We start from the raw sequence: 27,622 nt of genomic DNA, 5'->3' as shown, positions 1-27,622 counted from the left end.
TCACAGTTGTTTGAGCCGCCGCGCGCGTCCCGCAGAAACAGCCGTGCTGCGCGTGCGCGTGCCGCGTGTCATCTTTCTTGTGTTGTGATGTGGCGAAGATGCCAAGATGGCGGCCAGCAGCGCAGCATCATCGATGTGTCAGTTCTGGAAGGGCTTCGACTTGCAGCAGCTGCAGGTCAGTGGATCTCGATCCCTGTGACATGTTCATCTTCATGTGTGATCGGCTGCTGATCTGTCATCGGTCAGCGGCTGGGATGTAAACAACAACACCCTCAAAAGTAGTGCTCACTTATAGAAACATGAACATATCAACGGTCCTTTAATGCTGGACTTATTCGTCCTAACAGTGTGACTCATTTGGTCTAAAGGTGCTGTGTGTGCTGTTGTCACATCTCAGTGTGTTACCAGACCAGATTAATAACCGGTTCTTATTAGCTAAAAGTCAGTCTATCACAGTTTTGTCAGAAATTATAATGTAGTCATATTTAAATGCAGTTTCACTCCTAAAACTTTTCCAGTATGGATGTACGTGGTAGTTGGTCAACCTAGAATGATCAAAAATAAAAATTGTATTCAAACTGTGAGTGGATTATACGGTATGAAGATCATAGGCAGGTGTGTTTTATGAACCTGCAGTGTTGGCAGTAACTTACTCATTACAAGTCAACTGAGTTATGTTATCCGGTTACTATTCCAAGGAACTAGTAAAGTAACGCATTACTGTTTAATTTACAACAAAAATCAAGTAACAGTCTGATGTGTTGTGACTGACAGCTCTTCTGTCTCCATGTTGAGAGATAGGCTATCTACGTAGAGATATTGACCTTATGAGTGATAGTTATTGTAGTTCTGGAATAAATGTGGTAAGGCATTTATTCATCTCACTTGAGCAAAAACAGATTCATTATCTATACTAATAAAAAAAGTGAAAAACAAACTCTGAAACTTGCGCAAACCTGCAATAATTAGCCTAATATTAGAGCTGCATGATTTGTCATGATTTAAAAAAATAATGATAAATAAATCGTAGAGAGAGCCCGATTCTCCCACGACGTTAACAGACAACCAAACAAAATAACATGTAATTTACTGGAGGTTCTGACAAATTTTAATTGCTTCAGGTTATTTTAAATGCTTAATGAATCTGAATGAATTATTTAATAAAAAATCGGGTTGAATGAATGATTGGATTATGTGCTCATAAATACTTCACTTGTTTCGTTTGAACGAATCTGTTGAATGAATGATTCAATGACAAACACATTTGTAACAGTCTCTTGTCCCCACCTACTGGTCACTACCTGTTACTATCTGGACGTGGCTAAATGATTTTAACGATTAATCAAACAGTTCTGTTAAATATCTTAAATGCTTTATGTATTTAATCTCACTTCATTAAACAGTGTCTTTTGCTGCTGGCCTTGAATTATCCAGCAAAAATGACTTTAGTTAAACATCACATTTGTGTTTAATTTTTTGTTTTTGCTGAGCTAAGAGTGTTGTACTTCCTCCTTCGTGCTCTTCTTCTTGTTTGAGTGGTGCCCTCTGCTGTACAGGAGGGAGTCTTTCATTCACTTTTGGTGTGAAAGGGCCTTTACAATTGCTTTATTGCAAGCCCAGACCATGTTTTTGACAAAAAATTGTTCGCATTCCATAAAAAGCAACTAAGTATCGCAACAATTACAGAAACCTCCTGTTAGTCAGTGAGAGTCGTGTGCTTTTGTCTACTGCATGTCAAATGGTCTTAAAAAGTCTTAAAATGTCTTTAAAGTTTTCCTAATAAAAGGCCTTAAAAATATTAAAATGTCTTAAATTCAGGTTCGATGGGCCTTACAAATGTCTCCAGTCTGACGGACCCAATGTCCGTCAAATGACCCAGCAAAGCATCGAATTGCGAGAATGATTCAGATTTTATTACATAAACAGCGATTGATAATGATAATGTATTTCTGGTAACGCTGTTGAGGCTTGGCTTTCTCAGAAGAAACTCACATACTGAGATAATAATTCAAAATGTTGAGTTTATTTATTACATAGAGATATAGTTAAGTAACATAACATGACGGGAGCTATTTTGCTGATTATTCTCACGACTGCAAATGTAACATTGATTTTAGTTCAATAAACAGTTAATAATACTTAAATTTCTTATGTAAAATAATGTGTATTTCCAGGTTTGTTCTTAAATTTCATTCAGAGTGGCATTAAAGAGTCTTAAAGTTGTTTGTATGTGTAGACATCCTGGTATTTGCAGTATGTAATGTTCATTGTTGAAGATACATAGAGGAATGACAATAAACATGCACTTCGAGACGTACGACGTGTGAATAGACGTGTGTTTGATAGGTCAGCGGGTGTGAGCGCAGTGTTCTCAGCGGCTGTGATCTGTAAGCGTGTGTGTTTTGCTTTGTTTCAGCGAGAGCTGGACGGCAGCGCCACACTCCTGGCCAGCCGGCAGGACGACAGCGAGCAGTCCAGGAAGAGGCTCGTCGAGCAGAGCCGCGAGTTCAAGAAGAGCACGCCAGAGGTGTGTGTCCAGAGACCCGAGTCGAGGGTTATTCACAGGCCTCTCCCACGTCACGTTCAGCTAAGCGCTACGCTAACCATCAGCCACTTAGCTTTAATGTTTATAGTCCCTGTGGTCGATAATTTTATCTCTTAATCTCATCTTTGATCACCAAAATGACATATTTAAATGTTTTCTTCCTTGGTAAAAATTCTTCATGCCTTAAAATATGTTGAATGTAACTTGACACCCTTGCCTTATTTAGTATGCGTGGTTTCATGAATATGCAGATGAGCCCCGCCTCCACTCACTCATTCAGCTCAGTGATCCACTGGTTGACGATCACACGTTGATCTGATTGGTTACAAGGTTGTGTGTGACGTCAGAAACTTCAGCGATTTCACACTGTTTTAAGAAAACTTACAGTCGGAGAATACTAAACCAAAGGCAAAGTGTGCAGTTACTACTAGGGATACACCGGTCCGACATGAACATCTTGGGCGATACCGATAACTGATATTTCTTTATATTTGAAAGACTATAACCGCTATATTGGCTGATACCGATAACTGATATTTCTTTATATTTGAAAGCTGATAACCGATATATTGGCCGATACGGATATTTCTTTATATTTGAAAGCCAATAACCGATATATTGGCCGATACCGATATTTCTTTATATTTGGAAAGCCGATAACCGATATATTGGCCAATACCGATAACCGATATTTCTTTATATTTAAAAGCCGATAACCGATATATTGGCCGATACCGATAACCGATATTTGCTTATATTTGAAAGCCAATAACCGCTATATTGGCTGATACCAATAACTGATATTTCTTTAAATTTGAAAGCTGATAACCGATATATTGGCCGATACGGATAACTGATATTTGCTTATATTTGAAAGCCGATAATCGATATATTGGCTGATACCGATAACCGATATTTGCTTATATTTGAAAGCCAATAACCGATATATTGGCCAATACCGATAACCGATATTTGCTTATATTTAAAAGCCGATAACCGATATATTGGCCAATACCGATAACCGATATTTCTTTATATTTAAAAGCCGATAACCGATATATTGGCCGATACCGATAACCGATATTTGCTTATATTTGAAAGCCAATAACCGATATATTGGCTGATACCGATAACCGATATTTGCTTATATTTGAAAGCCAATAACCGATATATTGGCCAATACCGATAACCGATATTTACTTATATTTAAAAGCCGATAACCGATATATTGGCCAATACCGATAACCGATATTTGCTTATATTTGAAAGCCGATAACCGATATATTGGACGATACGGATAACGGATATTTCTTTATATTTAAAAGCCAATAACCGATATATTGGCCGATACCGATATTTCTTTATATTTTAAAGCCAATAACCGATATATTGGCCAATACCGATGACCGATATTTGCTTATATTTGAAAGCCAATAACCGATATATTGGCCGATTAATATGAATCCAAATTTTGTATATAATTTTTGAGAGCCTGATTACAAAAAGCTAAAGTCTCACCATTATAAGCCATGCCCCAAACACACAATTATTCCCATTATGATTGTATGCAGCCGATATGACGGCACAAGTCTATTTTCCTTTTCTAAAGTGATTCCAATCATATTTCAAGGAATCCATAACCATCCTGGTGACCTGAAGCGTCTCAGCTGAAGGAAATAATCCATTATTTATCGGCTGTAAAATATCCAAATTCTCTCATTAGGCCGACGCAGAGGGATTGAGGACACACACGATATATTGTCGTGACAGGCCTAGTGCTCAACAGGAATATGGACATCTTGGGCTATTTGTGTTGTATCTCTTGTTAAAGTGTTTGGTACTGAAGCTTCTTCTTGTGTGTGTGTGTGTAGGATCTGAGGAAGCAGGTGGCTCCGCTGCTGAAGAGCTTCCAGGCCGAGGTGAGCGCCGTCACGAGTGTGTGTGTGTGTGTGATGCTGTCGGTGTGTGTTAGACGCGTGTGTTCTCTGTCTCCTCTAGGTCGATGCGTTGAGTAAGAGGAGTAAAGAGTCGGAGACGGCCTTTCTGAACGTCTATAAGCGTCTGATCGATGTGCCGGGTACGTCTGATCGAAACATCACAATCTCTGATATCCCCCTCATAATGCAGTCATAGCCGATGTGAAAACACAGATGTGTGTGTGTGTGTGTGTAGACCCGGTGCCGGTGTTGGAGCTGTCTCAGCAGCTGCACCTGAAGGTTCAGAGGATGCATGACATCGACACGGAGAACCAGAAGCTGCGGGAGACGCTCGAGGAGTACAACAAAGAGTTCGCTGAGGTCAAGAACCAGGGTGAGACACACACACACACACACTCACACACCACTGGAAACGTGTTCATATCTTCATATCTGCGAAGAGTGTGTAAATCTACGATCAGATTAATAAACACAGATGTAGCGATCCTCCTGAAAGCCGGCGAGCTCCACGATCCGACACACTTGCACAAACTCAGTTGCTGCCCCGGAAAAAACGAACTAATCCATTTAGACTTTAAGAATGAAGATGAATGAAGGAAACTAATTAAGACAGTGATATTATTCATATGCCTTTGCTTTCTTTTCCCAATAAAAAAAAATAAGTGAAAATGCACTGAAAATACCGGTATTTTTTTACAGTCTATGTATCGAACATGTTTGAGTGCGTGTGTCACGGCTTCACAGTGATGTGTGTGTCCTGAGAACTTGTGCAGTGTGGTTGATACGTGTGTGTGTGTGTGTGTTCAGAGGTGACCATTAAGGCCCTGAAGGAGAAGATCAGGGAATATGAGCAGAGCGTGAGGAACCAGGCGGAGAGTCTGGCCCTGGAGAAACAGCAGCAGATTCATAAAGACTACACCGAGAAGGAGAGGTCAGTTCCCGTCGTGTGTGTGTGTGTGTGTGTGAGAGAGAGAGAGCCGGTCTGTACATCACTTGACTTTACTGTCATCAGAGCAGGAAAACACTCCAACAACATCTTTCATTGCAGAAGAATGATCTGGTATTTCTCCTCTGCCACTCCAGACTGTGTGTGTGTGTGTGTGTGTGTGTGAGTTTAACTCCAGTCCTCATCAGCTGTCATGCTGTAGTAACCCTGAAGATTGCCATTGTCCCGTTCAGCTGTGTGTTCAGCGCTGGACTTTTGAAGATCTGTGATTTAGATATATTAGCATCATCTAGTTCATGTGTGTGTGTGTGTGTGTGTGTGTGTGTGTGTGTCCAACAGGAAGTTCCTGGAGTCACATGAGTCTCTGCTGTGTAAACTACAGGAAACTGAAGTCAAAGCTCAGAGCCTGCAGACAGGTGTGTGTGAGTCTGTGTCTTCAGTGTGTGAGTGTGTGTGAGAATAAGTCTGTGTGTCTGAGTCTGCCCTTGTAAGTGTGTGTGTGTGTGTGTGTGAAATATTCTGTGTTATGATATCGCTCATCGTGATGTTGTGTGTCTGCAGCTCTTGAACGCACTCAGACGGAGCTTTTTTACCTGAAGACTAAATACGACGAAGAGTCGACTGCAAAGTAAGTGTGTGTGTGTTTGTGTGTTAATGCGCGAGTCATCATTCATGTCTTCATCGAGTGAACAACACTGTTCAGAAGTTAAGGGCCAGTAGCTTTTGAAGGAAACGAATACTGTAATTCATCAAGAACGCATTCAATTGAAAAAGAGAGACGGTAAATATTTACATAAACATTTATTATAAACATTATTTACAATGTAAATAAATGCTGTTTTTCTTTTGAGAGTTCTGTAAAAAAATTGATCAGGGTTTACTCCACAAAATCAGTTCTGCACTTCAGAAATACACATGTACAAGATCGGTTATGATGGATGTGTGTGTTTCTCAGGGCTGATGAGATTGACATGGTGATGACGGATTTGGAGCGAGCCAATCAGGTGCAGTCATGCGTGTGTGACAGTGTGCCTGGCACACACACACTACAGGAGTTTTAGGCCCATTAGATTTCCCATTAGGTTCACGGATCGAGTCTTGCTCCTCCCGATCGGCTCTCACACACATCGGGCCCGCCCCGATCGTATCAGACATGTTTGATGTTTAGGATTTGACCTCGGGATGAGCAAGACTGTGATCACGTCAGTACTGTTACAATAGTCTACGAGGAGTCAGAAGTGACGAGGTTTTGAAATGCGCAATAGCGGTACGTATTAGTTCTCACTGATGACCCCGTCTCCCCAAGCATTATCTCATTCACACTCGTTTAATCTTACGCTTTTGTTATTACTCACACAAACAATCACTTTTGATACAGTTGTCCATTTTGTTTACATCCGCTTTTCCTCTTACGATCTGCACGATCATCTTAAGATCATCTTTTGTAGTGTGTGATGCGCCACGGTTTTCAAATCCTGTAGTGTGTGCATGCTTAATATTTGAGGGAAGAAAGTCTGCATAGATTCTCCTTAAAACAGTAGTTCACTTTTGCCGATAATTTACTCACCCCCGTGTCATCCAAGATGTCCATGTCTTTCTTTCTTCAGTCGAAAAGAAATTAAGGTTTTTGATGAAAACATTCCAGGATTTTCTCCATATAATGGACTTCAATGGGAACCAAACGGTTCAAGGTCCAAAAGACAGTTTCAGTGCAAACTGTTCAAAGGGCTTTAAACGATTCCAGACGATGAATAAGGGTCTTATCAAACGAAACGATCGCTCATTTAATAAATAAATAACAAAGTTTAAGTTTTATAAGCTCAAATGCTCGTCCTGCTCTGTTCTGTGTGACTCTCCAGTTCAAACTCGTTCATCAAAATGAATGAATCTTTTTCCGAGTCAATTCATTCGTTTCGTTCGTTGAATCAACCTAATGACTCGGAAAAAGATTTGTTCATTTTGATGAACGAGTTTTAACAGGAGTCTTGATAAGACCCTTATTCATCGTCTGGAATCGTTTAAAGCCCTTTGAACAGTTTGCACTGAAACTGTCTTTTGGTTCTTGAACCGTTTGGTCCCCATTGAAGTCCATTATATGGAGAAAATCCTGGAATGTTTTCATCAAAAACCTTCATTTCTTTTCGACTGAAGAAAGAAAGACATGGACATCTTGGATGACACGGGGGTGAGTAAATTATCAGCAAGTTTTTTGAAAAGTGAACTAATCCTTTAAGGACAACTCCGACGCAAAACGAACCATTGGTCTAATAACACATTGGTACTGAGTCAACCGTTCTCTGAGATTTGTTTTCATGATAATCGAATGTAGAGAGTTTTATCTCTAAAAGCTGTTTAGCGTATACGCTACTATATGAGGGCATAGAACAAGCAAAAAACTAGCATTGAGAACTTTGTAAGTGTACAGACCGTTAAATAAGAAGATACTTTATGAAGACAGTTCACTTCCTGTATACAGACAGGAGCCATCTTGGAGAACAGTCTCGACCAGTCGAACCACGAACGCCGTGCTGAGTGATCTGAACTGAGACTTGGAATCTCATATTAAAGTATGGGACCCCTTCTTCCCTATAGTTGGTTACCCATATATTTCCATGTAATTAGATTTCACAAACGTAATTCTAATCGACCAGCTCACTTCGTGGTTCGACTGGTCGAGTCTGTTCTCCAAGATGGCCCCTCCCTGTATACGCGAAGTGGACTGTCTTTATAAAGGATCTTCTTATTAAACGGTCTGCACTCCGTACCAATGTGTTATTAGTCCAAAGGTTCATTTTGCGCCGGAGTTGTCCTTTAAGTGTGAGCCAGTCTGGTGGTGAACTGGTCTGATGGTGTTCCTGCAGAGAGCAGACGCTGCTGAGAGAGAGGCCGAAGCTCTGAGAGAGCAGATCAGATCCACACAAGTGCCGACTCGCACGGACAACACGCCGTACACGGTACCAGCTCACCATATAACACTCTTCACACTCACTGTTACCACCCCAGATAGCACACACACGTCTGCAAGATACATGTTAAACATCACTTCATCTGGAAAGCATCTGTTTACTAACATCTGATAGACGTCTTTAAGATGTCAGTTTAACACACATTCTAAATCATTACATCTTAAAGACGTCTTAAAACGTCTTTTTGACATACCCAGATAGCACAAGTCAATTTGATGTGATGTTTAGATCTGGAAAACGTATTTTTAACCCTCAGGTGCTCTTCGTTTCGGAGTCACACTTGTTATCTTCCCGGTCAAAAGTGACCGGACACCTAAAAATGAAACTTTCTCCATCCCAGTAAAACCAATGCAATTTATTTTTGTTCTATAATATTTATTCTTTTTAATTTAGCATTTTGAGACAATTTAATTGAATTTATTAATATTTATGCAATATTTATGGTTTATTTTTGCCATAGAAAAATATATATTATTTTCTATATATATATATATTATTTTCTTCAAAAAAATATTAATGCAGTATTTTAGTTTAATATAGAGTCTAGGCCTTCAGAAAAAAATGTTTTTTTTGAAGAAAATTAGCACCATCTGGTTACAGTATAGAGAAAAAGCGTAGAATCATGGTGTAACCACTAGATGGCATGTACAGCTCTCTATGGAGAGGCATGTGAATTCCCCAGCTGTTTATCAACACATTTTTGTTGTTGTTGTTGGTGGATTTGAATATATAATTGAAACAATCTCAAAAACTATTTCTTATAAAGAAATTTGACAAAAAACAAATATTCACAATTTTTTTTCTTTTTTTTTTTCAATTTCCCATTCATTTCCTATGGGGGTCATTTTTGACCAAAGACCACAAGTGTGACTATTTTTTTTTAAGACCACTTAGCATGCTCAGATCATGAACTCAATTTTTGTGTGTGTTCACATACATAATGCCACAAAAGTCACCAAGTTTCGTAACATCGCGATGAAGCTGTGATTTTTAAAAATTCAAAACATACTTTTTGTAATCAAAATTTATTGGTGTGTATGTGTATAAAAGTGTGTTTGTATGTGTGTGTGTTGGTGGGTGTGTCTGTTTTGCACTCTAGATGTTGTAGAGTGTCACCCCTTTCTTGCAGTGTACTTTTTTTTTTAGAATCGTGGCCGATTCGTAGATTGTACATACAAAAATTCAGAGAATTTTTTTGTATCAATTTCCCATTCATTTCCTATGGGTCGTCATTTTTGACAGAAGAGCAAAAGTGTGACTCATTTTTTTACGACCACTTAAATTGCTCGAATCATGACCTCAATTTTTTTGTGTGTTCACATACCCAATGCCATAAAAGTCACCAAGTTTCGTAATTTTCTGAAGAAGCTGTGATTTTTAAATATTCAAAACAGATTTCTTTAATCACAATTTATTGGTGTTTTTGTGTATAAAAGTGTGTGTATGTGTGTGTGTAGGGGTGGGTATGTCTGTTTTGCACTCTTGATGTTTTTTCAATGCTGAGCACTTTTTTTCTGCATCGTGGCTGATTTGTTGATTGTACACACAAAAATTCTCAAAGTTTTTGTGTTTTTGTCAATTTCCCATTCATTTCCTATGGGTCGGTCATTTTTGACCGAAGAGCACAAGTGTGACTATTTTTTTTACGACCACTTAGCATGCTCGGATCATGACCTCAATTTTTTTGTGTGTTCACATACACAATGCCATAAAAGTCACCAAGTTTCCTAACATTTCAATGAAGCTGTGATTTTTAAAAATTCAAAATGTTTCAATCAGAAATGACCGAAGAGCACCTGAGGGTTAAGAGTGTTTGCTCATCTGCAATACGTCCATAGGACGTTTCCTGTCAGATGCCAAATAGACGTTTAGAAGATGTCTTTAAGATGTTCATATTTGCAACATTACGCCGCAGAACAGCAGGTATCTTCACAATAAATGATCAAATTCAAAGATTCATTAATTTTCAATGCTGTTGTTGACTTAGAGATGCTAATGTCAGTGTTGTTCAGCGTTCACCTCATTCATCGTTCACAACAGAAGCCTCTGAACAGGTGTGTGTGTGTGTGTTCATACGGTGCTCAGTATTGTGGTGTGTGTTCATCAGGACGAGTGTGCGGAGCTGGTGCCGCGCTCCAGTGTGGAGGCGGAGCTCAGTGCGAAGGAGCGTGAGATGCTGCAGCTGGTGGAGGACGTTCAGAGACTGCAGGCCAGCCTGTCCTCGCTCCGAGAGAGAGCCGACACACACTCCAGCCGACTGCAGCAGCAGCTCCAGGAGAAGACCACCGCCATCCAGGTGCAAAACACATAATATTCGAATAATAAATGCTCAAATTTTACGACATTACACATTCTTATGGATCGCCAATGCCACTATAGCCTGTGGTTGTTACACGTTCTGTCCACTAGAGGGACATCTAACAGTACTAAAATAAACATTTAGATCGCTTTCTTATTAACAATAAAACAGCGGAACAAACGCGTGTCCATCGATATTAACTACCAGCTATATACAGTGTGCTAACTTCGAAAATACAGCTGTAGTCTAATAATAACTTGGCTCTCCTTATTAGATAGGCTCCTTGCATGATGGATAATGTGTTACTCCACTGCATTCTCGCTCAAATTGACCTGTTCGCGAATCAAGTTTTCCTTTGCAAAGCAGATCGAGTTTGTTTGCAAAATGCTGGGTTTGTTTGTTTAATTTTGGCACAAAATAAACTCCATAGTGTGTGTGTGTGTGTGATTGAGCTCCGGTGATGTACATGTGTCTTCCAGCAACTGGAGGAGAAGCTGCAGACGCAGACGGACTATGAGGAGGTGAAGAAAGAGCTCAGGTGAGAGTCCACGCTGGGCCGGGGAAACATTCATGCCATTTTCATCAATTTCTCTAACGACTTATTGACGGCTAAACCACAATGAAAGAAATATCTGCACTTTTTTACATATATATTTCTTTAATTGCTGGTTAAAATGTTGTTTTTAGCATCTCAGTAGGGACTGCCACAAAAAAAGCGTCGTGTTTCATCACTATGTATGTATGTGTGTTGTATGTGTGTATTATTTGGTGTTAATAAAAACTGTATATAATTGGCACAGTTGTAAGTCCTGAGTTGTTTCTTTAAAGATCATGCCTAGTCTGAGTGCTGAGTCCATGAACATGTTGTATGTTGTATTCAAAGGAGTAGTTCACTTTAAAAAAAAAAAACTTTTGCTGATAATTTACTCACCCCCGTGTCATCCAAGATGTCCATGTCTTTCTTTCTTCAGTCGAAAAGAAATGAAGGTTTTTGATGAAAACATTCCAGGATTTTCTCCATATAATGGACTTCAATGGGAACCAAACGGTTCAAGGTCCAAAAGACAGTTTCAGTGCAAACTGTTCAAAGAGCTTTAAACGACTCCAGATAATGAATAAGGGTCTTATCAAGCGAAACGATCGCTCATTTAATAAATAAATAACAAATTTTACGTTTTATAAGCTCAAATGCTCGCCTTGCTCTGTTCTGTGATGCGCATTCGTGACTCTCCTGTTTGAATCTTTTTCCGAGTCAATTCGTTCATTTCGTTCAAATGACTCGAAAAAATTTCAGTTTGATGAACGAGTTTGAACTGGAGAGTCACAGAACAGAGCAAGGCGAGCATTTGAGCTTATAAAACTTAAAATTTGTTATTTATTTATTAAATGAGCGATCGTTTCGCTTGATAAGACCCTTATTCATCGTCTGGAATCGTTTAAAGCCCATTGAACAGTTTGCACTGAAACTCTCATTTGGACCTTGAACCGTCTGGTTCCCATTGAAGTCCATTATATGGAGAAAATGCTGGAATGTTTTCATCAAAAACCTTCATTTCTTTTCGACATGGACATCTTGGATGACACGGGGGTGAGTAAATTATCAGCAAACGTGTTTTTAAAGTGAACTACTCCTTTAATCGTGGCTGAAGTGCGGCTGTCAGAAAGACTTGATTCGATTGGCTCCTGGTTGCCTCTCACTGATGGGCTCCGATTGTTATTGACAGCATCCTGAAGTCGATGGAGTTCGGGCCGTGTGACAGCGCCACAGCGCAGGTAAACGCAGTCTTGTGTGTGTTTTGGTGTGTTTCAGTGTGTTGTTGGAGGTGTTGATGTGCTGGTCTCTCACAGGACTCATGCAAGCCGTTGGAGGTGCTCCTGCTGGAGAAGAACCGAAGCCTTCAGTCGGAGAACGCGTCTCTGCGCATCGCTAACACTGAGCTGAGCAGTGAGTCTGGGGTAGTTAAAGTGGGGAAAGGGGCAGCACAGAGGGAATACTTTCCCACGGGAACACACTCCCTCAGCCGGACTGAGTGGCAGAAGAGCTGCTGAGAAACTGCGAAAACGAGAGTGATTATCAGTTTAAACTAAATGTTGGACTCGATATACAGCTTACCAGTGATCCAGTGATATTGACATGCAGCCAGGAATCGTGTTTCCTGATATTAATATGGGCCTGATTTCGACGTCGAGGAAATACATAAAGCAAATTTGCCTCTGAACGCTTTATAGAAATACAATATAGGTCTAAATTCATGTTTAACTCATATCAATGTTATATATATCATCATATTGTCCAGCCTTAAAACTTGTTGCGTTTTTATTTAAAAACGTCCAATTATGCAGAATATATGATGGTAAACATTTAATTGATATGTTGTCAATACAATATATAGCAATACAAGCCCGGCAAGCCCGACTCACATCAAGATGTTGGGTTTGGGAACTCCCCAATGGCAGAGCTCAATCGTCTTTCAGATTTCCTCCGCACACAATAGAGTGCCGAAGTGATGACATCATTTTGTAGGACGACTCGGAAGCTAGCGGCGCATGGGTTCCCTCGGACGAAAAGCAATGCATTTTTTTCCCATAGACTTTTGGAAAATCACAAAATAAGATCTGTGTTCAACAAAGAGTTGTGACCCTTACACGTTTTGTCTATCAAGATAATCTTTACAAGTTAATCCAAAATTTATACATTTTGAAGCCCATATAAAGATTAAAAAAACACAAGCAGGTTATAACTGTGTGTTCTTTGTCAGATCAAAACGTGAAAATATTTAAAGGCTTTGTTCACCACAGACCTTAATACTTTTTGTTTTGGTTGTTCTGAAATGGTTTATTTCCCTTCCAGAACTGAATTACCCGACTGCGTTCCCAAACAGCAGCATCTTCCTCCGAAATGCGTTTCTCTGCCTACTCTGAGTATTATGTATACCAAAATTATTTTGTACAGTGGTTATAATAACTTTAATCATAATAACTTCTGCTTTTCTGAGGGATATTTTGCGCCAGTTAATCAGGAAGTATTAATTCGGTTCTCTTCGACTCACTGGATGGTACGGAGGCGTATTGCGTTCACTTGAAGAAAAAAATCTACTCTGTTTTTCTGAATTAATGAGTTAATTTTTCATGAGAAAAAAATTGCTCTGTTTTTCTGAATTAACGAGTTAATTTTTCATGAGAAAAAAAGTTTTTGCTCTGTTTTTCTGAATTAACGAGTTAATTTTTCATGAGAAAAAAAGTTTTTGCTCTGTTTTTCTGAATTAACGAGTTAATTTTTCATGAGAAAAAAGTTTTTTCTCTGTTTTTCTGAATTAACGAGTTAATTTTTCATGAGAAAAAAGTTTTTTCTCTGTTTTTCTGAATTAATGAGTTAATTTTTCATGAGAAAAAAAATTGCTGTTTTTCTGAATTAATGAGTTAATTATTCATGAGAAAAAAAATTGCTGTTTTTCTGAATTAACGAGTTAATTTTTCATGAGAAAAAAGTTTTTGCTCTGTTTTTCTGAATTAACGAGTTAATTTTTCATGAGAAAAAAGTTTTTTCTCTGTTTTTCTGAATTAATGAGTTAATTTTTCATGAGAAAAAAAGTTTTTGCTCTGTTTTTCTGAATTAACGAGTTAATTTTTCATGAGAAAAAAGTTTTTTCTCTGTTTTTCTGAATTAATGAGTTAATTTTTCATGAGAAAAAAGTTTTTGCTCTGTTTTTCTGAATTAACGAGTTAATTTTTCATGAGAAAAAAGTTTTTTCTCTGTTTTTCTGAATTAATGAGTTAATTTTTCATGAGAAAAAAAAATTGCTCTGTTTTTCTGAAATAATGAGTTAATTTTTCATGAGAAAAAAAATTGCTGTTTTTCTGAATTAACGAGTTTATTTTTCATGAGAAAAAAGTTTTTTCTCTGTTTTTCTGAATTAATGAGTTAATTTTTCATGAGAAAAAAAGTTTTTTCTCTGTTTTTCTGAATTAACGAGTTAATTTTTCATGAGAAAAAAAGTTTTTGCTCTGTTTTTCTGAATTAACGAGTTAATTTTTTGTCATGAGAAAAAAGTTTTTGCTCTGTTTTTCTGAATTAATGAGTTAATTTTTAATGAGAAAAAAAGTTTTTGCTCTGTTTTTCTGAATTAATGAGTTAATTTTTCATGAGAAAAAAAATTGCTGTTTTTCTGAATTAATGAGTTAATTTTTCATGAGAAAAAAAGTTTTTTCTCTGTTTTTCTGAATTAATGAGTTAATTTTTCATGAGAAAAAAAGTTTTTGCTCTGTTTTTTCTGAATTAACGAGTTAATTTTTCATGAGAAAAAAAATTGCTGTTTTTCTGAAATAATGAGTTAATTTTTCATGAGAAAAAAATTTTTTGCTCTGTTTTTCTGAATTAATGAGTTAATTTTTCATGAGAAAAAAAATTTTTGCTCTGTTTTTCTGAAATAATGAGTTAATTTTTCATGAGAAAAAAAGTTTTTGCTCTGTTTTTCTGAATTAATGAGTTAATTTTTCATGAGAAAAAAAATTGCTCTGTTTTTCTGAATTAATGAGTTAATTCTTCATGAGAAAAAAATTGCTGTTTTTCTGAATTAACGAGTTAATTTTTCATGAGAAAAAAGTTTTTGCTCTGTTTTTCTGAATTAATGAGTTAATTTTTCATGAGAAAAAAGTTTTTGCTCTGTTTTTCTGAATTAATGAGTTAATTCAGAAAAACAGAGCAAAAAATAAAAAATCCATGAAAAATTAACTTATTAATTCAGAAAAACAGAGCAATTTTTTTTTCTCATGAAAAATTAACTCGTTAATTCAGAAAAACAGAGTAGATTTTTTTTCTTCAAGTGAATGCAATACGCCTCCGTAGTACGGAAACGCTGCTTTATTCTCAAATGTTTTATGCGATATTCCCATTTTGCGCATTGGTTAAATTCGCCACTTTGGATGGAAACACAGCTAGTGAGATGAGTTTGTACAGATGCAGAAATCACTAACGGATCAATAAATGTAGGATTATGATGATAGCTATGGTGGATTTCACCGTTTACAGTTGAGCTGGTGATAGACTTTTAGCAGTGTAGTGTGTGGGAAAGTCAGCGTGCTGTTCGAGGGTTTGTGCACAGCCGGTGTATGAAGCTAGTAATAGCACAGAAGCAGACGTGGCGCAGGCTAGGCTAATAGCGCTGAGAGGCAGAGAGTGGCTGTGGTGGAGAACCACAAGCTTAAGATGCAAAGGTTAAAGACGTGTGAAGGTTGATCTTCTTGACTGGTAAGCTGTTGTGATAGGAGACGGTACACACACTGATGTGTGTGTGTGTGTGTTCAGGCCGGTACGCGTCTCTACAGCTGGAGTTCTCTGCAGCGGTGAAGACCAGCGCTGATCAGAAAGACCTGATCCTCCAACTGGAGCAGGACCTCAGCACCATCCAGACGATGTCACGGCCCGACGCTGAGGTCAGACGGTCTACACACACATGCAAATAAAATAATTATATAATATATTCTAATTACATTAATATATCAAAGCTGATTGAACACTGCATGAGAATAAATTATATTTACAATACGACAACTAACTCGGACGAGTAAAGGACAGATTGAAGCACATGTCGAGCTCTCAGTCAGGTGTTTTCTGGAGAATGGTGTCTAGCGCCGCTCTAACAGATAGCAACACTTTTACTGTGTTCTGGCCGTTCATTTGCACGACAACAGTGTTTGGTGGCTCAAAAAAAGCATAATGGGAATAATTTGTGGATTGTGTGTGTGTGTGTGGTCCAGGGTGCGGACAGCAGCGCAGTGATCGTCCCGGAGCCCATTAAAGAGGCCACAGCTCTGTTCTCAGGTAAACATGCATTACACACAACACCATACACACTGCACGTTAAGGCAAGTCCCACTACAGGATTTTAAGCCCGATTTGCAAATCGTTGAGCTCGCCGACAGCTAGGGGTGTTATCGCGGGGGATTAGCGGACGATGAACGCTCGCCAATCTGTTAGTATGAAAGAGCCAACAACGCATCGAAAACACTCGCAGACGCCGAGCCCAGAAAAACATCTAGCCTGCTAGATATCCAGAGCCGTCGCGCGACTCAACCTCAGTGATGTCATGAGTACAGCCAATCATAGCAACGCATGGGTTGAGGACACCAGGTAAATCTTACTTTTTCTTTTTTTTGGCTTTTTTTTCCTCATAGCAGATCGTCGCCCAAACAGTGTGCAGCACTAGTTTCTGTCTGACGTCCATATTCGCGTGTCGTGTTCTTCGTCTTCTTCGCTGGGTATTGGCGCACGTGCTGTTTCGCACCATTTCTGGTTCGTTTTATTGCGTGTTTTTTCGTGACAAAACGTGGTTTGTAGACAAGATAGAATCGTTGGGTGACAGAGTTTTTGTCAACTCATTATTTATTTGATTATTAGGGGTGTCCATGGTTAACCGGTTAACCGTTTAAAATTGCATAACCGAGTGAAACCTTTTTGCTCGGTTAAGTGGCGTCAATACATATTTGCACAAAACTTTTGAGGTTTTTTTTCTGATTGTCGATAAAAAAATATTGTGAAATGACAGCGTTTCTATTAACGGTGTTATGCGACTAAAACATTTTTTTTTCCTTTCGCGATAAGCCATTCCAAAAATAATGGCAATGGACGTTGGTATATCACAGCCACCGCACTAGACATTATTATTATTTATGGAAGGAGACGTGGTGTGTCATCCAAGCATTAATGGCATGGCAGGGAAAGTCACAGAGTTTATGTGTGTTTCTCCCTCATTTCTGCTTGATTGTGGCATTTCTTTGAGGTTTTGTCTAGTAGGCTATTCCTTGTATCTTTTATGAATTTTAAAAAAGAACTCTGCCTCGTATATGTCCGGTCAGTGTACTTTTGTGTTCATTCGTTTCCCCTCATTTAATCCGTAGGCCTAATTTCAAAACGAAAATGAACGGTTGTATTTTGTAAAACGCAGAGTTGAACACCAAAATGTTCATTTTAACTGTAGGACTATACGTCAAATGCTGCGCAAAAATATATAGGCTATATATCGACGAACTTTCAGATATTTGTTTGATTTTTTTGCCCCTTTAAACATTTAAAATAATTGACAAATTAATATGAAAAAATATATATATTTTACTGGTTTTCTGAGGCCAAATTAGAACCTGGAAATGATATTTTCCCCGCAATGCTGAATGAGAAGAGCCGTACAGCCTACAGAAAGGTGATTTATAGATGATTTATAAGATATAATAAATGTGTCTGATAATAAAATAATATAACATTACGAGGCATTAATTGTTTATTAATAAACTATTGTTTTCTAAATCAGTTTCTTTCTGCTAAAAACAAATTTCCATCCCCGGATGCACCTTTAGAGAGAAATACATAATCAGCTAGGCTACATAATTACATAGTCAGGAGATATTGGCTTTCGATTCGAATTTGTTCGTTTTAAATTGGACATTTAAAGCTTTAGTCTACAAAAGCTTTAAATGTCCAATTTAAAACAAACAAATTCGAATGCGGTGTCTGTTTCAGTTCTCGCGCTTCAGTTCACGGAGATCATCAAGCGCGCCTGTTTGTTAAAGCACAGCGTTTTCTTGTTATTGTGAGTTTACGCAAATAAATGTATTTGCGAATAAATAATGTATTATTATTTTCTGTATGACCAGAAATGAAAGAGTATTTTAAGTTGTTTCCACTGAAAGAACTGCAATGAAACTGCAAGTGTTCACATGGGCGTCTCGCAGCCTCCACACTAAGCACACACACTGGATATGCAGGATTATTTTTGGATAAAAGCGTCTTCTACATAATATGCAGCCTATAAAATGTTACAATAATGATGATGATTATTATTATTTGCGGACACGGAGTTTTTGCGAAACGGACGTGTTGCCAATGTGCGTATTTTCAATTGGCAATTTCAGTTTGAAGGGTGATGGAAACGCGCCTACTTTAACTGCTCTGAACTTACCACTGCGTTTTATTTCTATACATTAATTTCGTTTCAAATGGGGTCCAACCAGTTATTAAAGGTGTTAAAAATTAACTCTGTATCTCGAGGTTGCAGCGCGCACATGGTTAACCGAGTATTAACCGATAAGGGCCTCGGTTAACGGTTAATGAAAAACTTGAAAACGTGCAGCCCTATTGATTATTTTCAGGATTTAGACCGTACCATAGTACTGAAACAGATCTCATTAGAGTCAAAAATGATTTGCTCATCCGATCGGGGTTGTATCTCTTGGGCTGCATTTACACTGCAGGTCTTGATGCCCAAATCCGATTTTCTGACTATATCCGATTTTTTTTTTGACGACCTGCTTACATCATCTTTTAAAAGTGACCCATATCCGATTTTTGCATTCACACTATACACTGCTGAACCTACCAAATGCAGACGTTCTGACCCGGGAAATGAAGTAAAATAGCACGAAATGCAATGGATGAAGATGCTAATAAAATTATCCAGTGTTTTTCTTTCCACAATATTTCAATAAGTCATCAAAACACATTGGTCTCGTACGGCGGAGAAAAAAAGAGGAGAGGCTCTGTAGCACGAGCACTTAAAACGGTGCCTCATATCTCGTGAAATGTCTTCAAAAACGGATTTATTTCTGTAACAACCCTGCATTAATTAGCCGGCACTCTTCACCCCAAACACTCAAAAGACATGAAACCTCCGCATTGCTCCACCGTGTGTATCCTTTCTTCCATCGCGCCTGTAATCGCGCAGTTTTTAATGATGTACGACTCGCGTTACTGGGGAATATCCGATTTGTCTGCTTACATGGCACACACGCAAATGCACGTATCTGATTCATATCCGATTTATTACCACATATGAATGAGGCCTGAATCCGATCTGAGAAAGTCGGAATCCATGCGTTTTTTTCCTGCTTACATGTTCACCGGTCATATCCGATCTGTGCCACATGAGAGGAAAAAATCGGATTTGGGTCACTTGAACTGATGCACTTACACACTGTTGAAACCACATTTTTCTTTCATACATATTAAGGAAATTATATTTTATTTAAGAACAATTGTTCCAAAGTTAATGCACTTTAAAAAAGTGAATGTTTTTTCTAGAGCCGGACCGATAAAGGATTTTGAAGGTCGATACCGATACAAATATTTGTCGGTTTTAAAATCCGATATTCCGATATATCGGCCGATATTTTTTCTTTATTTCAGAAATGAGCAACAAAACATCACTTTCTTCTTTCAGACGAATATAATCAGAGTTATAATAAAAAATGTCCTGGTCGTCTGCCGGAAGCTAGTTATTTTAGTGGATTAAATTTTAAATATGAATATTGTTCTTACATGAACGCATCGATTCACTTCAGAAGACCTTTATTATTTTCCCAGAGCCGTGTGGAGCACTTTAATGATGGATAGATGCACTTTAATGATGGATAGATGCACTTTAATGATGGATAGATGCACTTTAATGATGGATAGATGCGCTTTAATGATGGATAGATGCGCTTTAATGATGGATAGATGCACTTTAATGATGGATAGATGCGCTTTAATGATGGATAGATGCACTTTAATGATGGATAGATGCACTTTTATGATGGATAGATGCACTTTAATGATGGATAGATGCACTTTTATGATGGATAGATGCACTTTAATGATGGATAGATGCACTTTAATGATGGATAGATGCGCTTTAATGATGGATAGATGCACTTTAATGATGGATAGATGCGCTTTAATGATGGATAGATGCGCTTTAATGATGGATAGATGCACTTTAATGATGGATAGATGCACTTTAATGATGGATAGATGCACTTTAATGATGGATAGATGCACTTTAATGATGGATAGATGCGCTTTAATGATGGATAGATGCGCTTTAATGATGGATAGATGCACTTTAATGATGGATAGATGCGCTTTAATGATGGATAGATGCACTTTAATGATGGATAGATGCACTTTTATGATGGATAGATGCACTTTAATGATGGATAGATGCACTTTTATGATGGATAGATGCACTTTAATGATGGATAGATGCACTTTAATGATGGATAGATGCGCTTTAATGATGGATAGATGCACTTTAATGATGGATAGATGCGCTTTAATGATGGATAGATGCGCTTTAATGATGGATAGATGCACTTTAATGATGGATAGATGCACTTTAATGATGGATAGATGCACTTTAATGATGGATAGATGCACTTTAATGATGGATAGATGCACTTTAATGATGGATAGATGCACTTTAATGATGGATAGATGCACTTTAATGATGGATAGATGCACTTTAATGATGGATAGATGCACTTTAATGATGGATAGATGCACTTTAATGATGGATAGATGCACTTTAATGATGGATAGATGCACTTTAATGATGGATAGATGCACTTTTATGATGATAGATGCACTTTAATGATGGATAGATGCGCTTTAATGATGGATAGATGCGCTTTAATGATGGATAGATGCGCTTTAATGATGGATAGATGCGCTTTAATGATGGATAGATGCACTTTAATGATGGATAGATGCACTTTAATGATGGATAGATGCGCTTTAATGATGGATAGATGCACTTTAATGATGGATAGATGCACTTTAATGATGGATAGATGCACTTTAATGATGGATAGATGCACTTTAATGATGGATAGATGCACTTTAATGATGGATAGATGCACTTTAATGATGGATAGATGCACTTTAATGATGGATAGATGCACTTTAATGATGGATAGATGCACTTTAATGATGGATAGATGCACTTTAATGATGTATAGATGCACTTTAATGATGGATAGATGCGCTTTAATGATGGATAGATGCACTTTAATGATGGATAGATGCACTTTAATGATGGATAGATGCACTTTAATGATGGATAGATGCACTTTAATGATGGATAGATGCACTTTAATGATGTATAGATGCACTTTAATGATGGATAGATGCGCTTTAATGATGGATAGATGCACTTTAATGATGTATAGATGCACTTTAATGATGGATAGATGCACTTTAATGATGGATAGATGCACTTTAATGATGGATAGATGCACTTTAATGATGGATAGATGCACTTTAATGATGGATAGATGCACTTTAATGATGGATAGATGCACTTTAATGATGGATAGATGCACTTTAATGATGGATAGATGCACTTTAATGATGGATAGATGCACTTTAATGATGGATAGATGCGCTTTAATGATGGATAGATGCACTTTAATGATGGATAGATGCACTTTAATGATGGATAGATGCACTTTAATGATGTATAGATGCACTTTAATGATGGATAGATGCACTTTAATGATGGATAGATGCACTTTAATGATGGATAGATGCACTTTAATGATGTATAGATGCACTTTAATGATGGATAGATGCACTTTAATGATGGATAGATGCACTTTAATGATGGATAGATGCACTTTTATGATGATAGATGCACTTTTATGATGGATAGATGCACTTTAATGATGTATAGATGCACTTTAATGATGGATAGATGCACTTTAATGATGGATAGATGCACTTTAATGATGGATAGATGCACTTTAATGATGGATAGATGCACTTTAATGATGGATAGATGCACTTTAATGATGGATAGATGCGCTTTAATGATGGATAGATGCACTTTAATGATGGATAGATGCACTTTAATGATGGATAGATGCACTTTAATGATGGATAGATGCACTTTAATGATGGATAGATGCACTTTAATGATGGATAGATGCACTTTAATGATGGATAGATGCACTTTAATGATGGATAGATGCACTTTAATGATGGATAGATGCACTTTAATGATGGATAGATGCACTTTAATGATGGATAGATGCACTTTAATGATGGATAGATGCACTTTAATGATGGATAGATGCGCTTTAATGATGGATAGATGCACTTTAATGATGGATAGATGCACTTTAATGATGGATAGATGCACTTTAATGATGTATAGATGCACTTTAATGATGGATAGATGCACTTTAATGATGGATAGATGCACTTTAATGATGGATAGATGCACTTTAATGATGGATAGATGCACTTTAATGATGGATAGATGCACTTTAATGATGGATAGATGCACTTTAATGATGGATAGATGCACTTTTATGATGATAGATGCACTTTTATGATGGATAGATGCACTTTAATGATGTATAGATGCACTTTAATGATGGATAGATGCACTTTAATGATGGATAGATGCACTTTAATGATGGATAGATGCGCTTTAATGATGGATAGATGCACTTTAATGATGGATAGATGCACTTTTATGATGGATAGATGCACTTTAATGATGTATAGATGCACTTTAATGATGTATAGATGCACTTTAATGATGGATAGATGCGCTTTAATGGACTTCAAAACAGAAACTGCCATTATAAGGCTTGAATCATCAAGAATTGAGTTTTTTTTAATATAACTCTGATTGTATTCGCCTGAAAGAAGAAAGTCATATACACCAAGGATGGCTTTAGGTTGAGTACTGACATTTTTAACCCTTTAAGTATTGCCTTTAAAATTGAAATATAAGTCAAATTTTGCTAATATTTAAGGAAGAAATTCAAATGTAGCGTTTCAGCCATTTTGACAGCCCTGCAGTTGGCCAAGCAGATCCCTCAGTAGGTGTGTGTGTGTGTGTGTTGAGGCGCTGGCGGCTCTCTTCAGGCGGATCTTCCTCAGGGTCAAATGGACTCTCTGCTGTCCATCATCTCCAGTCAGAGGGAGAGGTTTCGCCTGCGCAACCAGGAGCTGGAGGCCGTGAGTGCGCATCACATGACTGTACCTGGTTCCTGTGGCTCAGGGAAGAGTGTAAGTGTTGTTGTTGTTGTGTTTCAGGCGAGCGGATCCCTACAGCAGACCTTACAGGCTCTTCAGAGCGAGCTGGACAGCCTGCGGGCCGACAACATCAAGCTCTACGAGAAGATCAAGTTCCTGCAGAGCTACCCCAGCAGAGTGAGTCCTGCACGACTACGTGTGTGACGATAGGCGATATTCTGCCGAGGGCATTTCTGTGCTGGTTTCGGCCCGTCGTGGTCAGCTGACTCCCCAAGCTTTACATATATTCTGTGCGATGGACAGCTGGGACACACATTTACTCTTTCATTAACCTAATTTAAAAAATACACAATTTTAGGGCTGTCATATAAGGGAGCACAGACTTAAGTTTGGTCTCATTTTAAAGAAGATTATTGTTAAAGTAAAAATACATTTTTTTAATGAAAATTATTTATAACTTAATTAATTACAACTCTAAAACTGCTAGAAAATCAAAGCCATAAATGTAAGTCGTGTTCCAAATTTGAGGTCGGATTATCTCTAAAACGAGCTTTCAGGGAGATTGTGTGTGTGTGCGCAGTGCCAGATTCCCCCATTCGATGCAGTGAAACTCCACTGGGACACAGTGCAGTTTCTCTCAAATATTACATAGAAACCACACTCTGATATTCAACACACACACAATTATAGGTGCATAATTTATCCAATTAGCTCTATAATATAGAAGTAGAAGCAGTAAACAGGAATAAAGCAAGTATTTGCTTTTTATGCCAAACCTGAGAAAATGCCACCCTCTATTAAAAGAAAAAGTTAAATGGCCCTGGGATTAAAAATGCAGTAGTAATGGGTTTCAATGGGGACATTGTTGTTGTTCTGAGTTGAACTATTTTGTGTTTACCCTCTGATGGTCTTCCTTTATGAGTCACGTCCTGGGCCTTCCCGGTCAGAAGTGACCGGAGGCCTAAAAATGAAACTTCTTCCATCCCAGTAAAACCAATGCAATTTATTTTTGTTCTATAATATTTATTCTTTTTAATTTAGTATTTTGAGACAATTTGATTGAATTTATTAATATTTATGCAATATTTATGGTCTATTTTTCAATTAAAAAAAATATATTTTTTTTTATATATATATTATAATTTTTTTTTTATATATATATATATTAATGCAGTATTTTTGTTTAATATAGAGTCTAGGCCTTAAGAAAAAAATATTTTTTGAAGAAAATTAGCACCATCTGGTTACAGTATAGATAAAAAGCGTAGAATCATGGTGTAACCACTAGATGGTATGTACAGCTCTCTATGGAGAGGCGCTGTTTATGAACAATTTTTTTTTTTTGGTGGATTTGAATATATAATTGAAACAATCTCAAAAACTATTTCTTTTTTAAAAAATTGTAAAAAAAGAAAAAAAAGTAATTTTTTGTGTTTTTGTCAATTTCCCATTCATTTCCTATGGGGGTCATTTTTGACCAAAGACCAAAATCGTGACTAATTTTTTTACGACCACTTAGCATGCTCGGATCATGAACTCAATTTTTTTATATGTTCACATACCCAATGCCAGAAATGTCACCAAGTTTCGTAACATTCAGATGAAGCTGTGATTTTTAAAAATTCAAAACAGATTGTAGTCTGAATTTATTGGTGTGTATGTGTATAAAATTGTGTTTGTGTGTGTGTGGGTGTGAATTTTTTGCACTCTTGATGTTGTAGAGTGTCACCCCTTTACTGCGGTATACTTTTTTTAAGAATCGTGGCCGATTTGTAGAATGTACAATTTTTTGTATTTTTTAGAATTTTTTTTTTTTTTTTTTTTAAATTTCCCATTCATTTCCTATGGGTCGTTCATTTCTGACCGAAGACCACGAGTGTGACTATTTTTTTTACGACCACTTAGCCTGCTCGGATCATGACCTCAATTTTTTTTTGTATTCACATACCAAATGCCATAAAAGTCAGCAAGTATCATGAATTTCCGATGAAGCCGTGATTTTTAATAATTCAAAACAGAAAAGTATTCGGTCAGAAATGACCGAGAACCATCAGAGGGTTAAAGAAAGGAAGTAAAAAATAGTAAAATACATATAAAATGCACACATGTGCTAAAATGTTTGCAGTTGGCATTAAAACAGGAAAAGACAAAAATGTCCATAAAGACGCACAAGGGTTTATATAATGGCTGTTATTTCCCACCTTAAACTGATTTCCAGGTTTATTTGGGTTTTTTTCTTACCGTATAGATGTATGCAACATCTTTGTCACATTCTTAGATTTTCTCTGTGGTGCTGATATTTGAGATAAATATCAAATATGGACTTGATCAGATCATCTCTGTGTGTGTGTGTGTGTGTTAGGCTGGAGACAGTGATGATACAGTGATGCGCTACTCGTCTCAGTACGAGGAGAGACTGGATCCCTTCGCCTCCTTCAGCAAAAGGGTGAGAACATGAACTCTGGCGTCTGAAAGTGTGTGTTTGCTGTGGTTGATTCAGGTGTGATACTTTTGATGTGATTTACTCCTTTAGGAGCGTCAGAGGAGATATCAGAGCCTCAGCCCGTGGGACAAAGCCACGCTCAGCCTGGTGTGTATCACACACACACACACACACACACACGAGCAGCTGTTTCACCGTCTGAGTTTCAGTGGATTATGACGTGCTTCTGCAAACTCACAGCGGCCAAACATCCTCCTAAATCTGGAAAGATGAATCAGGAGCGTTTATGAAGATTTATACTTTATAAAAAGAGAAGTCGTCACAGATTTGCTGAATGATTTGTAATCTGTAATCAGTAGGATGAATCATCCACAGTAGCCCCGCCCCTCCAGCAGCCTGTCACTCACATGACATCATTAGCATACAGTCCAATCAGGCTTCACTGGACAGATGAAGTCCCGCCCCACATGTGGTCCCTGCTCCTCCTGGATCAACCCCACAACGCCGTGAGCCTGGTCACATTTACAGGGTTCAACTTACAAAAAAAGCAAACTATAGCATTATAAAAGTACATAAACATTGAAAATACATCAAATTGCGAGTGATACCTGTGGAAACGCGTCATCACCGACTGTGAAAAGTGTTCAAGCAAGCAAATCTCTGTTTTAACCACAGAAATGATGACATCTTGTAATTATTCTGATAATTATTAATTATTAAAGTGTGTGTGTTTCAGGGTCGTGTGATCCTGTCCAATAAGACGGCCAGGACTGTGGCGTTCTTCTACACACTGATCCTGCACTGCCTCGTCTTCCTGGTGCGTCACATGACCCTCAGACTAACTGTCCGTTACTGCTCGTGTTGAGCTGGTCTAAACCATGTGTGTGTGTGTGTGTGTGTCAGGTGCTGTATAAAACCGCCTGGAGTGAGAGTATCGGCCGGGACTGCGCCGCGTTTTGTGCGAAGAAGTGAGTGTTTTCAGACATTGTGAGATTTTTTTGAAGCTCAGTGTGTGTGTGTTTGACGATCCACACACTCTTCCCACAGGTACTCGGATCACCTGCACCAGTTCCATGAGAACGGAGACACCTGGCAGTAGCTCTTCACATCATCGTCACATTAGATGACATCAGAGGTTGAGTGATTGGGAGAATAGTGGGTTAAACATCGCAGGTTTAAGGGTGTGATGGTCTCTCTCGAATCCTCTGTAACTCGCTCTCGTGATTCTGGCGTCTTACAGAGACTGATATCAGTGCGAACGGTTTATTTAACGCTTAGATCATCTGAAACCATATCTGTATCCCTTCATTTATATATGCAGTTGATGGGGCTTTAGGTGTAGTCTCTTCCAATTCAATTAAAGCTTTCAGGGAATGTGTGTGTGGTTGTTTATGAGATTCAGTTATTAATAAAACTTTTGAAAGAAGTCTCTTACTCTTATTTGAGCAGAAACACAGTGAAATATTATTACAGTGTAAATCTGCTGTTTTCTGTGTGAATATATAGTGAAGTGTGATGTGTTTCTGTCATCAAAGCTGAATCTGCATCATAACTCCAGTCTTCAGTGTCACATGATCCTTCAGAAATGCTCAATTATTATTACTCGGTTATCAGTGGTGGAATGTAACGAAGTACAAATACTTTGTTACTTTACTTAAGTACATTTTTCACGTATCTTTACTTTACTTAA

General features: G+C 37.9%; 1 protein-coding gene across 2 annotated transcripts; it reads left to right on the top strand.

Moving 5' to 3' along the window:
- The first annotated feature begins 15 nt into the window (after positions 1–15).
- On the top strand, positions 16–27,358 carry cux1b (cut like homeobox 1b). 2 transcript variants are annotated; one of them, XM_039653996.2, is made up of 23 exons: positions 16–175; positions 2,417–2,527; positions 4,417–4,464; positions 4,544–4,622; positions 4,718–4,855; positions 5,290–5,413; positions 5,768–5,844; positions 5,990–6,056; positions 6,384–6,432; positions 8,290–8,382; positions 10,502–10,690; positions 11,173–11,231; positions 12,418–12,466; positions 12,542–12,638; positions 15,999–16,126; positions 16,451–16,514; positions 23,359–23,471; positions 23,550–23,666; positions 25,852–25,935; positions 26,023–26,079; positions 26,669–26,749; positions 26,836–26,900; positions 26,980–27,358. In XM_039653996.2, exons 1-23 carry the CDS (start codon positions 107–109, stop codon positions 27,029–27,031), a joined length of 2,010 nt encoding a protein of 669 aa, XP_039509930.2. In that variant the 5' UTR covers positions 16–106; the 3' UTR covers positions 27,032–27,358. The 2 variants fall into 2 exon arrangements, with proteins under 2 accessions (XP_039509930.2, XP_088976995.1); XM_089120869.1 differs by having other exon boundaries at positions 10,499–10,690.
- Positions 27,359–27,622: the final 264 nt, after the last annotated feature.

This window comes from Pimephales promelas, chromosome 16 (genome assembly GCF_988280905.1).
Source record: "Pimephales promelas chromosome 16, fPimPro1.hap1.1, whole genome shotgun sequence".
Lineage (NCBI taxonomy): Eukaryota > Metazoa > Chordata > Actinopteri > Cypriniformes > Leuciscidae > Pimephales > Pimephales promelas.
The sequence above is the reverse complement of the archived record's forward strand: the minus strand, read 5'-3'. Positions and strand labels throughout refer to the sequence as shown.

What these genes read in the sequence shown, in the direction of transcription:
- cux1b (XM_089120869.1), top strand. Translation starts at nt 107, where the DNA reads ATGGCGGCCAGCAGCGCAGCATCATCGATGTGTCAGTTCTGGAAGGGC. An exon ending in CGGACAACACGCCGTACACG is followed by an intron (nt 8,383 to 10,498) that starts GTACCAGCTCAC and finishes GTGTGTGTTCAT; the next exon opens with CAGGACGAGTGTGCGGAGCT. An exon ending in TGCAGAGCTACCCCAGCAGA is followed by an intron (nt 23,667 to 25,851) that starts GTGAGTCCTGCA and finishes TGTGTGTGTTAG; the next exon opens with GCTGGAGACAGTGATGATAC.